Source organism: Eleutherodactylus coqui, chromosome 2 (assembly GCF_035609145.1).
Source record: "Eleutherodactylus coqui strain aEleCoq1 chromosome 2, aEleCoq1.hap1, whole genome shotgun sequence".
Lineage (NCBI taxonomy): Eukaryota > Metazoa > Chordata > Amphibia > Anura > Eleutherodactylidae > Eleutherodactylus > Eleutherodactylus coqui.
Genome location: NC_089838.1, coordinates 337,734,723 through 337,751,718, shown reverse-complemented (window position 1 = coordinate 337,751,718; position 16,996 = coordinate 337,734,723). Strand labels below are relative to the sequence as shown.

The 16,996-nt window shown below is 40.2% G+C and overlaps 1 protein-coding gene across 1 annotated transcript; it reads left to right on the top strand.

Annotated features, from left to right (window-relative positions):
* Positions 1-663: 663 nt before the first annotated feature.
* On the top strand, positions 664-4,796 carry LOC136610436 (olfactory receptor 5V1-like). Its single transcript, XM_066589665.1, has 2 exons — positions 664-696; positions 3,873-4,796. Exons 1-2 carry the CDS (start codon positions 664-666, stop codon positions 4,794-4,796), a joined length of 957 nt encoding a protein of 318 aa, XP_066445762.1.
* Positions 4,797-16,996: the final 12,200 nt, after the last annotated feature.

Below are 16,996 nucleotides of genomic sequence, written 5' to 3'. Positions count from 1 at the left end.
TGCCTCAGCAATTCCTCCATACTTCTAGAGGCTGTCTGCATTTTCACCTGCGTTTTTGAGCTCCCACAGCCCAGGTCCCTCTCATTGGACCTGTCTGGTTCACAACCCAGGTCCCTCTCACTGGACCTGTCTAGCTTGCAGCCCACTTCACCTCTAACTGCAGCTGGAACAAACACCTTTATCCTCCTTACTGACCACACCTGTGGGTGTTTTCCCCTTGTCTCAGGCACCAGACTGACTGTCAGTTGCCCCCTAAAGGCCACTCTCTGCAGTGCACCCCTGCAATATATACTGACTTATTTTGCTTTTCATATTTCGGTAGCTGCACAGAAATGGAATCTGATGTTACTAATTAAAAAACAATAGATATAAATCCACAGGAGATTGTATCTCCATAGACACATACTACCCAGGAGCTCAGGGGATGGTGGAGGATCTCTCTTTGGACTTATTAGCTATCGGAGCTTCTAGAATTGAAGCTATAAAGCTCTTATTTGGGAATGTCCTAACTGCTTGATATGCTGTTCTGCACTATCTGCTTACTTTCTGGCTGCACTCTTTTATACCGCAATGTTTTCGGGTAATACATCTGGTCTAAGAAGATAAGATCAGAGGTGAATGTAACATTATACGTTATGTTACGCTAACACAGAGACCGCACCTATGGAGACCATACACAACCTGGAATATGCTGAAGTAAGTACTCATGTTACTAGGCAGGTGTAGCATTGCTGAGGTGGTCACACAGCCATTGTTTGGCTTTTCTATTTCTTACCAAAGTCGCAAGGAAAAGCCACGGATACAAAATGAGTTGCAGATAAATGTCTGGAAGTGTCCTTCAATTATGGTAAATACCATGGTTATTCAATATGAAGGAGCAGATTTGGGGATTGAATTACCAACTGTACACAACAAGCAACAGTCATGTGGTGTGGCAGAAAATAGAATTTACTAGTATGTCATAAAAATGTTGAACCTTCGTCTTTTCAGTGGTGTGCAGATTCTGTACCTGTCTTTTGTAGTTTGTTTGTAATTACATCCCCATATTTGCTCTTTTTTAATAACCCTGCATTATTATTTCTTATGTACAGTAAGGGCGCCCACCCACTGGCGTTTGCGATTTTCGTGCGTGAAAAACGCAGTGTTTTCTGCGGCTTTTTCGCGGCATTTTCGCGCCTTTTCCGTTAATTTCCATTGACATTCATGGGTGCATTAAGAGAAAAATAAGGACACATATGCAACTGACAGTTCCTATGTTAAAAATTGCAACGGACCGAAAAAAAAAACGCCAGTGGACAGGAGTACATTCAATACTAATTGCCCTTGAGAAAAAACGCAAAACGCAAAGGAAAAAAAATCGCCAGTGGGTGGGCGCCCTTAGATGGAGAAAAAGTCTCCAAGATGGAAAGCTGGAAGAAGAGCTGGAGTCCTTTTTCCATTCCTGATTTTAAATATTAACCGCTTAAGGACCACTTATTATAAACATTATGGACTGTGCATTTCTTTAAATTATTGTCACATTCCAACAGCCATAATGGATTTTTTTATTTGGTTGCTGTCACTGTATGAGGGCTTGTTTCTTAACTCATTTCTTGTATTCTTAATGCCACGATCAGGGGGTACATATATTTATTGTTAAAATTTTACTATTGAGGAGGAAAAAAGCAATTTCCCTATTATTCTTCATGGTGTTTACTGTGTGGTAAAAATAACGTTATTCTATGCGGTTTGTACAAATAAAGAAATTCTAAATCTACAAATGTAACAAAGTTTAAAGAAACGGTGGCACTAAAATGTTTCTTACTTTTTCAATATCTTTTCAATGATTTTTGTTGTGTTAAGATAAATTATTGCAACAAGTTAACAACGTTGGTTAAAGTGTGCTACATATGTATGCAGTTCTATTCTATATTAGTGCCTTCACATAATAAAATTACTTTTTATGGAAATTCTAATAATTTCTATGTATTTCAAAAAGAAATATTTTTCTGTTGATGGCAAATCGGGGCTTGTTCTTTGTAGGATAATGTTTGTGCTTTATTTGCACCATTTTGTAAATATATTTTCCTGATCGACCTTTATTAATTTTTATTGAAGAGCCAGAATGGGGGGGGGGGGGGGGGAGGGGGGGAAGCAAAATCTGCTGATTTCTCAGGGCCTTTTTTATGTTATGAGCTGTGTTATTTTTTACATTATTACATTATTCAACAATTCTGGTGGTAATATATTTAGAAAATAAATATATAATTGATTGTTTAATTATCAACTAATTTATAATACAATATAAAGTATTTTTTATGAATTTTTTAAACTGAACTGTATTGTACAGTTTTTGCCTTTTTCAGTGATTTGAGTTAGGCTCTGGGAATGCAAACTAAAAATTTAGCTGTTGGGTGCTATGGAAACTTAGCAAATCATTAAAATTTTTAATTCAAACACTTGAATCCTAACTTTAGTTTATTGTGGAACCTATGAAGTCATGCCAAATCCATCATACAACATATCTAAGCGACAACTAACTGAGCTGCAATGGACTCAGTTAGGTTTCAATAATTTTTTGTGTTTTGTTTTGATGGAAAGAATAATGCAGCAATGGCAAAACTCCTAATGGAAGCTTATAAAGCTGATATGAGCATGCAGCATAATTCACATGAGCCAAAATCATTACAGAAATTTCTATATCCAAACATGTGCTTCAGATATCTGAATATCGTTATTCTGCAACATGTTCCTGAAAGTACTATTCAAATGTTTGGATCAAATGAAGAAACTTTAAACACCAAATCTTCCACATGTGATTCTACAGTAGCCGAAGAAGTCTGATTCTTCATAACTGGGCTTTGAGTTTTATACATAGAGCTTCTTAAATCAGAAGAGGTGCAAGAAAAAAATTTTGAGAACATTTTTATATTCATATTGCTTTGCTGGACTCGCCATATTGATACAAATTCTGTGTAAACTGTTTGGTTTTGGGTTGGATCCTTTTGTTTTGTAACCGAAGCAGATAGAGAGTGTAGTCAGGGGAAGTCAGGGGAAGCCAGGAGTGGTATCGGTTGCAGTACAAGGGAGTAAGCCGGTAGCTTTGTCAGAGGGAAGCCAGGAGTTGGTAATAGGTGGTAGCAGTTTGCAGGCATGGAGAATCAGATAGATAGAGCAGCTAGACTGCCGCTTGGAACACATCAGCTCCTGGGTTCGAGCCCTGATGGTATTCCCTCCTTAGGATAGCCTCCCTGCATTGCAGGGTCTGGTTTTCCCAGATACCTCTTGTGGAACTCCCCCATGAGCCTTAGAGCATTTCATTTTGGTCTGGCTCCCGAGAGTTTTCTTCTGGCCCATCAGCAGAAGCCAGGAGTCGGTAACAGGTATATTGGTTGCAGTACAAGGGAGCAAGCAGGTTGCATTGTCAGAAGGAAGCCAGGACTCAGTAACAGTTGGTAGCGGTTCGCAGGTACGGAGATTCAGATAGATAGAGGAGCTCGTCTTTTGTCAGGGAGTACAAGTTTGCTCAATGAGGAGCAGGACGGGAGCCAAGACAGGAATCCAGGCCAGGAGTACATGGCTAAGTCCAGGAACATGGCTAAGTCCAGCAGGGGAGATATCCAGATGGCAGGATAGCTTAGCAGTTGGAGCTGTCGCTTGGAACATTTGAGCTCCTGGTTTGGGGCCTGACATCCTAGAATAATTTAAAAAAAAATATGAAAGCTGGAAAAACCTCTTATGAAATTGAAGGAGTACTGTAGGGTGATGCATTATGGCCTCATGGAATACTGTGGTTATCATATTATCAAAAGTATTTGTAAGTCATAGTATGCCCCATGAGGCGTGACTTGCAAAATTATTTGTTTTACATTTTGTATTTATTTTTTCTTCAGGCAAAACTTACAAATAATGTCACCTCAATTATTCTTCTGGGATTATCAAATCTCCAAAACTACAAAATCCCATTCTTCTTACTACTGGTGCTTGTATATTGTGGGACTATTTCAGGAAACCTCCTCATCATCACCCTATATCTACTGAGTAAAACTCTTAAGTGCCCCATGTACTTTTTCATTACTCAGTTGTCGATCTTTGACATCCTGCTGACTACAGATATTGTGCCCATTCTTCTTCAAACTATTCTTTATGGAGAAAGTATGATGACTCTCATTGGCTGCATTATTCAGTTTTCTATCTTTGTCATATCAGACTGCTCTGAATGTCTTCTACTCTCAGTGATGTCTTATGACCGTTATGTGGCCGTCTGTAACCCCCTTCGTTATCATTCTATCATGAATCATAGGTTTTGTGTGACATCTGCAAATATCATTTGGTTGGTTGGTTTTCTGGTGATGTTGATGTATGTAATTACTATCTATAATTTGCATTTCTGTGGACCGCACATTATTGACCATTTTTACTGTGATTTTAAACCCATAATGCAGCTCTCCTGCTCTGACACAACCATCATTTATATTGAGATTTTTATCATTGGAATTTTAAATGGATTTTGCCCTTTTATTATAATTGTGACGTCCTATGTGTACATTGTCACCACCGTCCTAAAGATTTCATCCACTACTGGAAGACATAAAGCCTTCTCCACATGTAGCTCCCACCTCATTGTGGTTTCCTTACTTTATGGGACATTACTCATTGTTTATTTATTTCCAATAAGAGAAAAGTCACTGACCTTGAGTAAGGTTTTGTCTCTAAGTTACACTGTGCTGACCCCATTGCTTAATCCCATTATATACACTCTTAGGAACAAAGACTTTAAAGAAGCTCTTCATAAGATTACATTTCCTCTAATTTAGGACTCTAATTCCCGAATCCAGCGAGAATCTGAATGATTATTATCGTTCAGTGTGGATGCATGCACAGCCTGAATGGCGAACAATAATTGTTTATTTTATTTTCTGTTGTTCAGTTTAAACATGCATATGGGTGCATTCACATGAGCGTGTTTTTGTGCATACTTAGGCCTTAGTCACACGGGCGTAAATACGCGCGTATATACACGCGTATATACTCGCGTATATACGCGCGTAAAAAAAACGCGTGACCATGTCCATTGCCACCAATATGTTCTATCTTTTGTAGGTGCGTTTTTACGCGCGTATATTCGCGCGTAAAAACGCCCGTGGGTTTTAATGCGCGTATATATGCGCGTATTTACGCCCGTGTGACTAAGGCCTGAGGTGTATACATACATCCGCAACTAGGTACGAGCAAAAACATGCGTGAACACAGCTGCGTGCTTGTTGTCAATGGAGCCGCTGCTGCTGCCGGCGGCTCTACTGAAAACAATGGTCTGCCGGCACTCCTGCATTCTTTTTCAGGAAAAAAGAAAGATTTTAGTGCAAAAGAAAAAAAGAAAGAAAAACTTACCTTTCCACCACTGCCATGACCCCCCGCGGGCATGAAGAACACATCTGCCACATGCAGCAGATGTTTCCTTCACCCCCGCTAGTTAAAAGAATTCCCTGCTGCTACATTTGCAGTGACTTCTGGCACTGTACCCGGCTCTGTAGTTCTGAGCTATCAGCAACCGGGGATTTAAAATCCCCACCTGCTGGTAGCTCTGATTGTGATTGGCTGAGCATTTCAGCTAAACAGAATCAGAGTTACCAGCAGACGGGGATTTTAAATTTCCGGCTTCTGATGGCTCAAAACAGCAGTGCAGAGCCAGAGACAGCGACAGAAGTCGCCGCTGAGCCCCGGCAGCCGTCAATGGCTTTTCAGGGAAGGGCTTCATAAGCCCTGTAATAACTGTAATAAACCAAACTGCTGGTGAAGTATTTGTCCTATCTCGAGCGAACCATGCAGCCAGACATTGATACTGTCTTCTACCAGTTACATTTTTGGTTATTGCAGGTTGCACCCTTGTATGTTTTTGTGTCGTCCGTTTTGTAGCCCAAAATTTTATACCATACTATTTATAGATTCTATATCAATAAAAGTTGCTTTTAGAAGTTGTACTTTCTGTGAAGTGCTTTCTATTAATTTTCAGACTTCTCTGCCCCAGTGACTTTCGATCATGACCTGGCATCTGAGAAATATTCCAGCAAAAACAAATTTACAAAGTAAGAGTCACTTTAGAGTGGTCAACTGTTCTGTGGCTCTGTGAATGTGAAATGGAATCCAAAATTTATTCCAGCAAAATCTGCTCTCCAAAAAATACTCTGTTCCTTCTGAACCATCCATGTGCCCAAAGAACAATTTACTACCACATGTGGGGAATTCCATATCAGGAGAAATTGGGTAACACATTGTGGGGTGATTTATCTCCTCTTGTTCCATGCTAAAGTGAACAATTTGAGGCCAAACCAACTTTTTTTTAGAAAGAAGTCCCTCAGGTCCTAGGTCTCACACACACAGTAAAATCAGTCACAAGTACAGAAAAAAATGATAATCCATTTTTAAATATAGCTTCCACAGACCAAGCCATGTCAGAAAACTTTATAAGAGAAATAGTGGTAGCGCTAAGGGGCTCTCTGCAAAAAGACCTGACAGTAATGCACATCACTTTCAACTCCACTATAAACCAGATGGGAGCAAGAGTGGACCACAAAGAGAATAAAATGTGTGAATTTACAAACTTTCATAATGAGTTGATCGATGCTCACTATAAGGGCGCCCACCCACTGGCGTTTTTCCCGCGTTTTCCGCGGCTTTTCCATTAATTTCCATTGACTTTCAGGGGTGCATTAGGAGAAAAATAAGGACACATATGCAACTGACAGTTCCTATGTTAAAAAACGCAACGCAAAAAAAACCGCCAGTGGACAGGAGTACATTCAATTCTAATTGCTCTTGAGAAAAAACGCAAAACGCAAAGAAAAAAAAATCGCCAGTGGGTGGGCGCCCTATGGTGGCGGAAGAGTTAGAATTAATTAAAACTAGAATTGATTTAGAGGATAGGAATAGATGCCATAACGTCAAGATAAGAGGAATCACAGAATCTGTCCCACTAGCTGATATGGCAGGTTATATGAAGCAGTTAATTAAAACGTTTCTACCTGCAGCCAATCAGGAGGACCTGATAATTGATAGAGCGCACAGGCTACCATGACCTAGAATGCTTCCAGAAAACCTCCCGAGAGAAACAATTATTCGCATTCCCTTTTTCCACACTAAGGAAGCCTTGATAAAAAAAAAGCCTGGAAATCCTCTAAACTACCAATGCCATACGAAAAATATGCAGCACTTCTCAGATCTGTCACAAGCGACTATGCAAGCTAGGAAAACGTTTTACCCTATAACTTTTGTGTTAAGGGAAAACAAGATCCTATACAAATGGGAATTCCCGACCAGGTTGATCATATTCAAAGAGGGTACCACCTCTATCTTAATGAACCCAGAATTTTCCCATGTGCATAACCCAGGAATGGTTGAGTTGATCCAAGCCAAGATCGTAACAATCAGCCTGAGATCCTGTCAGTCAGTGATCCTCCTTTGGACCTGCAGTTCCCGTGTTTGTGAATTTAGAGGCCCCCATCCTTTCTGGCTGGATTCTTACCCCCAATTAGTGTTCCTCCCCACAGGGGGCCACAATATAACCCCATTAAGAAGGAACACACAACAGGGTCTTATGATAAACTTCCCCTTGCCCGGTTTTTCTTCTGCTTCCCCTCTTTGGTACTCCACTAGTTGAGAGAGGCTCTACCATGATGGAAAACCTATCCGTGGAAAATACAAGCCCCACATACTAAACATCAACCTATGGGATGTCCTGGAAAGCTACTCAAGCACATCAATATGCTCCTTACCCATGAGTATTAATCTCTTATTCATCAATGCAAAGGGGCTAGATTCCCCCCATAAAAGAACTGCTTTATAGAAGAATGCGTTATTACTCAAGGCATATGTACTTTATGTGCAAGAGACACATTTTGTAAAATAGAAATGCCCAAAATTCTCCCACCCAAGCTTTCTACAATCTTCCTAGGCCACGCCGAGAAGTAGATGGCAGTTAAAGACACAGTGAGCTTCCATCTTGTTGATTCCAAGGTAGATCTCTGTTGACAATAAAACATTTATATGTACCAAACTCCACACAGTTCGGTTTTCTCAACAAAATTAGAAGAACAAAAAAGATTCAAAAAGGAAGCTTGATTATGTGCAGTGACTTTAACATTATCAATGGCAGAGAAATTGATTCAAACAGCTCAAGCACGCTGTCTCGGTGGGTGATAAAGGAGGAACTTTATGATACCTTCAGATGTCTAAATGCAAATTCTAGGAAATATGCAATCTATTCTACTACACATAGATCATTCTACAGAATAGATATGTTTCTGGTGGACTTTTTCATGCTACGTCCGCTCAAGGCAGCCTCAATAGGTACAGCATATTGGTCAAATCATGCACCTATTTTCCTGTCCCTGATGCTATCCCCCGACATTTGTTCTCCCTCAAGTTGGTGTAACAACACATATTTACTGAAAAACACGTTATATCAGAGTAAAATACAGGAATCTCTAAAGGAATTCTTTAAAAATAATGAATCCCCAGAAAGAGCCCCCTTTATACTGTGAAATGCCCATAAGGCAGTAATAAGAGGAGTATAATCCAAGAAAACACAGAGAATATTAATATGGTCATAAACAAAAAACAGACAGATACAAATAATAGCAATAAAAATAATATTAAACTATATAGTCCCGTCACAACTACCCCAACTAACACAATCATTTAAAGATGGAGAATTAGTAGAAACATTTTTTAAAACCTCCCTACAATAAATTCACCACCAGACTTTGAGACAATTAATAAACAACTCGAGAGAGATAGAGAATAGAGATGAGCGAACGTGCTCGGCCCCGCCCCTTTTTCGCCCGAATACCGCGATTTTCGAGTACTTCCGTACTCGGGCGAAAAAATTCGGGGGTCACCGTGGCGGCGCGGGGGGTTGCAGCGGGGAGTGGGGGGGAGAGGGAGAGAGAGAGGGCTCCCCCCTGTTCCCCGCTGCTACCCCCCACGCCGCCACGCCTCTCCCCGCCCCCCGGCGCACCCGAGTACTTTTCACCCGAGTAGTGAAGTACTCGAAAATCGCGGTATTCGGGCTAAAAAGGGGCGGGGCCGAGCACGTTCGCTCATCTCTAATAGAGAACAGATATAATAAATAAAGGCATCAAAGACTAATGACAATGAGAAGAAAGACGAACATAAAGAAAAAGAGAAATGTAAAATATCAAATAAAGAAGAACTACCTAATAACAAAGAAGTGAAGATGAAAGAAAAATCAAAGAAAACAGAATATTTTTTAGGGGCACGCCCAAATGTTTTTTCCCCAAAAGAACCGCCAGCAAACACAATCCCATTAAAGAAAAAAAGCATAAACAAAGCAACTTTTACTCCACCAATCACCAGATCAAAAATACATCAATTTTTTCAAACTCCATCACCAAAACTTTTAATACAAAAGAAAAAAACAGGCGAAAAAGAGGCAAAAGCTGAGGAAAAAAGAACAACACCAGCAATAAAGAAAAAAACTCATATGAAGATCTAAATGAAGAAATTAATAATACTGAAGCAATAGAAAAAGGAATTTTTTATATTTCAAAGAAAAAACTGACAGGGGGGGAGGTGCAATTATTATGTAGAGGGTTATCGTTTAGCCCATCAATTCATTCATCACAGTTTGACTTGTTTATTGACCTAAATGAATTTATAAAAAAGTTAACAAGAAATAGATTCTTTTTAATGAATGACAAATCTATAACTAACAATGAAATAGAATTTAATATAGATATGCCCATAATCACGGAGCTCAAAAATAAAAGCTATTTTTTTCCTACTGAAGCAAAAGGATTATTTTATAGTAATGTATCACGAGAATTTAAAAATCTACACAAAAATAATAAACAATATAAAGACAATTTATCAAAAAAAGAAAGAGAGATACAAAAAAACTAAAGACTTGGTAATAAAAAGAGCCGATAAAGGGGGGGGGGGGATTGTCATCATGGACAAAGACAGGTATATACAAATAGGAAACGATTTAGTCAATGATAAAAATAATTATTTAAAAACCACAAATGATCCGACAATTGAAATCCATAAAGAATTAAAAACAATGGTTACCGAAGCAGAAACAAAAAACACTATCAGCAGAACAGAAGCAAAATATATAAACATAGAACCAGAAATCCCATTTTTATACCATATACCAAAAATCCATAAAAATATTCAGGATCCTCCCAGTAGGCCCATAATATCAGGAATAAATTTGGTAACTAGCCGCTTAGCGGAATATATAGATAAAATATTACAAAAATACGTTACTAGCCTCCCTACTTACATAAAAGACTCAAGCCAAATAATAGAAACTTTACAGAATATTAAAAAAAAAAAAATACACGTGGTGTTCACTTGATGTAGAATCTTTATACACAAGTATACCACATGAATTAGGGATAAAAGCGATTGAGTGGTTCCTAGATAGTGATCCACTCATACCACAGTCACAAAAAAAGCATTTACTAAAATTCATAAATTTTGCACTAAAAAATAATAATTTTTTTTTAATTTTTTTTATTTTCAGATAACTGGAACAGCGATGGGGAGCAAATTTGCACCGACATTCGCAAATTTATACATGGGACAATTTAAGGCTGAAAAATTCAAAAATAACAATTTAGTGTATCATGGTCGTTACATAGAAGATATTCTATCTGGAAGGGTTCAAGATTGGAATTAGAAAAATTTATTACTAACATCAATAAAAACGATAAAAACTTAAAATTCACGTCCACAATCGATAATCAAGAAATTATCTTCTTAGATTTAGTCTTATACATCAAAAATAATGTCATAAATACAAAAACTCATTTCAAAAAGGTAAATAAAAACAGTTATTTACAATATAATAGCTGCCATCATAAAAAAATGGAAAAACAATAGAGATGAGCAAGCGTACTCGGCCACGCCTCTTTTTCACCCGAGTACTGCCATTTTTGAGTACTTCCATACTCGGGCGAAAAGATTCGGGGGGCGTCGTGGGTGAGTGGGCGGTTGCAGCGGGGAGTGGGGGGAAGAGGGACAGAGAGAGGGCTCCCCCCTGTTCCCCGCTGCTACCCCCCGCACCGCCACGCCTCCCCCCGGCGCCCCCCGAATCTTTTCACCCGAGTACGGAAGTACTCGAAAATCGTGGTGCTCGATCGAGTAATTACTCGAAACGAGTACTTTCGCTCATCTCTAAAAAAACAACATACCATATAGCCAATTGCGATGAGTATATAGAAATTGCAGTGAAAAATATGTTTGAAAGTCAAGCTAAAACCATAATTTCTCATTTTGAAAATAAAAACTACCCAAAACAACTACTAAAAAGATGCCTATAAAAAAAACCTAAAAAGTGAAAAATTAATCAAAAAAACAGATAAAAATAAATACTTACGGCAATAATGCATTCCTAACAAAATTCAGCACAGATCATAATAACATAAAAAGAATTATACAAAAAAACTGGCCAATCTTAAAAAAGGATCCCTATCTTGGAAAAACATTAGAAAAAAATCCTAGAATTATTTTCAGAAAAAAACAGAACGATTGGTATCAGTTTAGCCCCATCAAATCCACTAAATAAAAAAGAAAAAATTAATCCATTTAAAGAGAAAAACAAAACAACTATGGGAGGTTACAAATGTAACAGCACTAAATGTAAATGTTGCACACACATGAGTCATAAACAAAACTATGTACAAAAAGGTGAGGAAAAATAGAAATAAAAGAAAAAAATCACATGTAAAAGTAAAAATGTTATCTATTTATTAGAATGCCCTTGCAGCTTGAGATGCGTCGGGAGAACAACCAATAGCCAGAACATTGGGATCAACCAACACCGGTACAATATAAAAAGAGGGTATGAAAAACATAGCATATTAAAACATTTCAAAGAAAAACATAATAAAAATAGCCAAAAATTAAAACTAATTCCTTTAGAAACCATAAAACAAAACTCAATAATGAAACTCAGACGAAAAGAGATGTATTGGATTTATCGTTTAAATACTTTAATGCCAGAAGGATTAAATGAAATACTGGAGAAATTTTAATAAAAAAATTAAAATAACTACATATAAAAAAAATATACACATTTATTAACAATTTATTGAATATATAAGTTTTATAATAAAAAATTTTTTATAGAACAAAATTAAAATGAATAAATAGCAATCAATGAAATAGATTTTTATATCTGCAAAATAACATTTTATAAAACTAGATGAGGATTATAATCCCAGATGGATGTACAAATAGAGGAAACAATAAAAACTAGAACAATAAAGTTTAATGAAAAAAACTATGGAACGCAATGCATTCCAAGAGAGCTCCGTGGACTGACAGGTGATGTACAAATCACCTTTTGAGAAAAAAAACACGCCCCTAGGTGATCAGGTAGTGCGTCCCACATTTGTGATACTCTACACTATATAAGCCAGTATACATTGTAATGTCTGTATAAACATGAAAAAGACACATGTTGTGTCGAAACGCGTTGTTTTAAAAATAAAAAAAAGATTGGTTTTCTGCTACGGCGCCAGATAGTTTTTACTTTTACTTGCTATTGTTTAGCTGGACCGTGCCTGCAAACACGGTCTAAGGAAATCCCCAGACGCCGCTCCAAAACGAAGGAGTCATGGAGAAGCAAGAAACCTGCTGAAGGCAAGCGTGGACAACAGGTGCAGAGGGGTGAACTCCTTCATTACCGGATTAACTCTTCTAGCACCGGGTAGGTCCACTTCCAATTTAGCTATAAAGCATTTTCTTTTAAATTGCAAGAGAGGCGCATTGTAAATCATACTTTCTATAATCCAAGAAAGCGACATACACAAAAAAGAAAAATGCTAAATACTAGACTCTATTCTATCCCAGATAAAAGACCTGGAAGGGAATCTTCAAAAAAATCCAACCACAAAATACACAATGATCTAATGTGAGAGCGCCATAAACTAAGAGACTTACTTTTAGAAGAACAGGGCAAACTGTTTAAAATCCATGAGAGCAATTTACTACACACAACAAGTGTAGCAAAATTATGGCAAATAGGGTTAAACAAAGAAGAGTTAGATCAAGGATATCTTTTTTGAAGAAAGCAGAATCCTCACATAAAATAAGCAATCCCTGAGACATAGCAGAAAGTTCTGTGAAAAACTATATAACCTTAGAGAGGATGTCTGAACTCCCCAGCCTACGGTTGAGGGAATCGAGGCGTTTTTATCCACCATCCATTTACTGAGGCTCGGCCGAGAACAATAGGAATCCGTAAATTCACTCATTACAAGAAGTTCCTAAATATACACATACGGTACCTTTAAAAAGGATAAAGCCCTGGGACTGGACGGGTTTTCCAGTGAGTACTATCAAAATATTCCACTCCCTTCTAGGGCCACTTATGGTCAGAGCATTTAATGTGGCCATATTACAAGGCTCACTCCCATGGAAATGCTCCAGGCCTTAATAAAAGTGATTCCCAGTGATTACTGTCCCAGTAAATTATAAGCCAAACTAAAATGTATGCAAAAATTCTGGCCTGCTGAATACTCAAGATCATCCCAAAATTCATTCACAAGGATCAGGCAGGCTTTGTTTAATCTAATCACTTATGCTGGGGACCTTTGTGCACCTTCTCTGCTCCTGACATTGGATAAAGAGAAGGCATTCAAGAGGATCCACTGGTGATATGCTTTTGAAGTCTTGCACAGATTTGGCTTTAGAGGCAACATACTTAAAGTAATTCAAGCCCTCTACTCCACCTTCTGCTAAGGTACTGATAAATGGAACATGTCTAGCCCTTTGTGCATCCCTTTTGACCTACCCAATGACACCAGCCAATACTATTTATATTACCCATGGAACCCTTTGCGGAAAGCATACACACAAACATAAACATGTCAGGAAACCCATTACCTCTCGGAAAATACAGATTGGGATTATTTGCATACAATGGGGTTCTCTTGATGACACACAAAATAATCTCATCCCACACCAGCCTACTAGAAAAACACTGCAAGGTAGCTGGTATTACTCCCCGAGCAGACTGGTCAAGAACTTTCCAGACACAATATAATTCTTTTTCTTATTTTGCCATTTTCCACAGTAACTAAGGCATTTATAAGAGCAGCATCTGTAGGAGCCCTAGGTGCAAGTGAAAACATCTCCCTATGATGACATTAGTCTTTGGAAGAGCTGAGTTGGGTCTGCTATCTGTAGCTGGATTTTGCATAGGATGTCAGTTTCTAAAGTTATACGCTGTGTAGAGATGAGCGAGCACCAAAATGCTCGTTACTCGAGATGAACTTTTCGCGATGCTCGAGGGTTTGTTTCGAGTAACGAACTCCATTGAAGTCAATGGGCGACCCGAGCATTTTTGTATATCGCCGATGCTCGCTAAGGTTTTCATTTGTGAAAATCTGGGCAATTCAAGAAAATGATGGGAACGACACAGAAACGGATAGGGCAGGCGAGGGGCTACATGTTGGGCTGCATCTCAAGTTCCCAGGTCGCACTATTAAGCCACAATAGCGGCAACAGTGCCCCCCCCCCTCCCAACAATTTTTACTTTAGAAAAGCCCTCATTAGCAATGCTTACCTTAGCTAAGAACCACACTACCTCCAACAAAGCACAATCACTGCCTGCATGACACTCCACTGCCACTTCTCCTGGGTTACATGCTGCCCAACCCCCCCCCCCCCCCCCCCGCACGACCCAGTGTCCACAGCGCACACCAAAGTGTCCCTGCACAGCCTTCAGCTGCACTCATGCCACACGCTGGCCTCATAGCCACACCACCCTCATGTCTATTTATAAGTACGTCTGCCATGAGGAGGAACCGCAGGCACACACTGCAGAGGGTTGGCACGGCCAGGCAGTGACCCTCTTTAAAAAGAGGGGGGCGATAGCCAAAAATGATGTACAGAAGCAATGAGAAATCCAATCCTGTGCCACCTCCATCAGGAGCTGTACACGTGGGCATAGCAATGGGGAACCCATGTGCCACACACTATTCATTCTGTCAAGGTGTCTGCATGCCCCAGTCAGACCGGGTTTTTTATAAATAGTCACAGGCAGGTACAAATCCCTAATTTGAAGTCCCTGTGGACCCACAGCATGGGTGGCTCCCTGGAACCCATTGGCTGTACATAAATGTATCCCATTGCAGTGCCCTGGACAGCAGAGCTAACGTCAGATTAAATGCAGGTGGGCTTCAGCCCACACTGCATGCCTCAGTCACACTGTTTTTTTTTATAAGTAGACACAGGCAGGTACAACTCCCTATTGTGAAGTCCCTGTAGACCCACAGCATGGGTGGGTCCCAGGAAGCCACCGGCGGTACATAAATATAACCCATTGCATTGCCCATCACAGCTGAGGTAACGTCAGGGGCTCTCTTGTTGTGTCGGTAAAGGTGAAATTCTTGGACTGCCACCAGACGGACCAATGCAAAGGTATTTGCCAAGAATGTTTTCATTGTTGGAGGAGGAGGGGGATGTTTTTGAGGCACTACGTGTCCTCTCCATGTGTCCGTGGTTATATGCACCTTAACAGTAACCGCGTTGGTGGGAAATGGCCTCGCCACCATCATGTCTTTGGGAAGCCTCTGTTTCCATACCCCAGTGACATAGCATTAGCAGCGGTATAGGTAGAGCCCAGAATTAGTAACATTTCAGCGGTAGCATTAGGGACAGGCCCCAGTAACATATCACTAGCAGCATTATAGGGGGAGCACAGTATTAGTTCCATTTCAGTAGTAGTAGCAGTCCAGACAGGGCACAGTAACATTCCCGTTGCAGCAGTTTAGGGAGATAACAGTCTCTTTCACATTTCAGTAGTTGCAGTATAGACAAGGCACCAAGTACATTTATGTTTATGTAGCAAAAGTGTAGGCCAACCCCACACACCTTGCTGTACCATGAGTGCAGGTGAAGCCCATAAAAATTACTAGGATTACACTGTAGACGAGGGACCAAAAAAAAATTGGTGTACCAACAGTACAAGTGTACCTCAGAAAAATTGCCCATGCCCAACCAATAGGGCGGGTGAAACCCATTAATCGCTTTGGTTTATGTGGCTTAATTTGTAACTAGGCCTGGAGGCAGCCCAGTTAAAATAAAAACTGGTTCAGGTGCAAGTTTCAACGCTTTAATGAGAATTGAAACGTATAAACATTGTTTACTAAAGTAATATGACTGAGCCTTGTGGGCCTAAGAAAAATTGCCCGTTCGGCGTGATTACATGAGGTTTCAGGAGGAGGAGCAGGAGGAGGAGGATGAATATAATACACAGATTGATGAAGCTAAAAGGTCCCCATTTTTGATGGTGATAAAGAACAATGCTTCCATCCGCAGGTGCAGCCTACGTATAGTTTAGGTATCGCTGCTGTCCGCTGGTGGAGAACAGAAGTCTGGGGAAATCCAGGCTTTGTTCATCTTGATGAGTGTAAGCCTGTCGGCACTGTCGGTTGACTGGCGGGTACGCTTATCCGTGATGATTCCCCCAGCCGCACTAAACACCCTCTCTGACAAGACGCTAGCCGCAGGACAAGCAAGCACCTCCAGGGCATACAGCGCGAGTTCAGGCCACGTGTCCAGCTTCGACACCCAGTAGTTGTAGGGGGCAGAGGCGTCACGGAGGACAGTCGTGCGATCGGCTACGTACTCCCTCACCATCCTTTTACAGTGCTCCCGCTGACTCAGCCTTGACTGGGGAGCGGTGACACAGTCTTGCTGGGGAGCCATAAAGCTGGCAAAGGCCTTGGAGAGTGTTCCCCTGCCTGCGCTGTACATGCTGCCTGATCTCCGCGCCTCCCCTGCTACCTGGCCCTCGGAACTGCGCCTTCTGCCACTAGCGCTCTCGGATGGGAAGTTTACCATCAGTTTGTCTGCCAGGGTCCTGTGGTATAGCATCACTCTCGAACCCCTTTCCTCTTCGGGTATGAGAGTGGAAAGGTTCTCCTTATACCGTGGGTCGAGCAGTGTGTACACCCAGTAATCCGTAGTGGCCAGAATG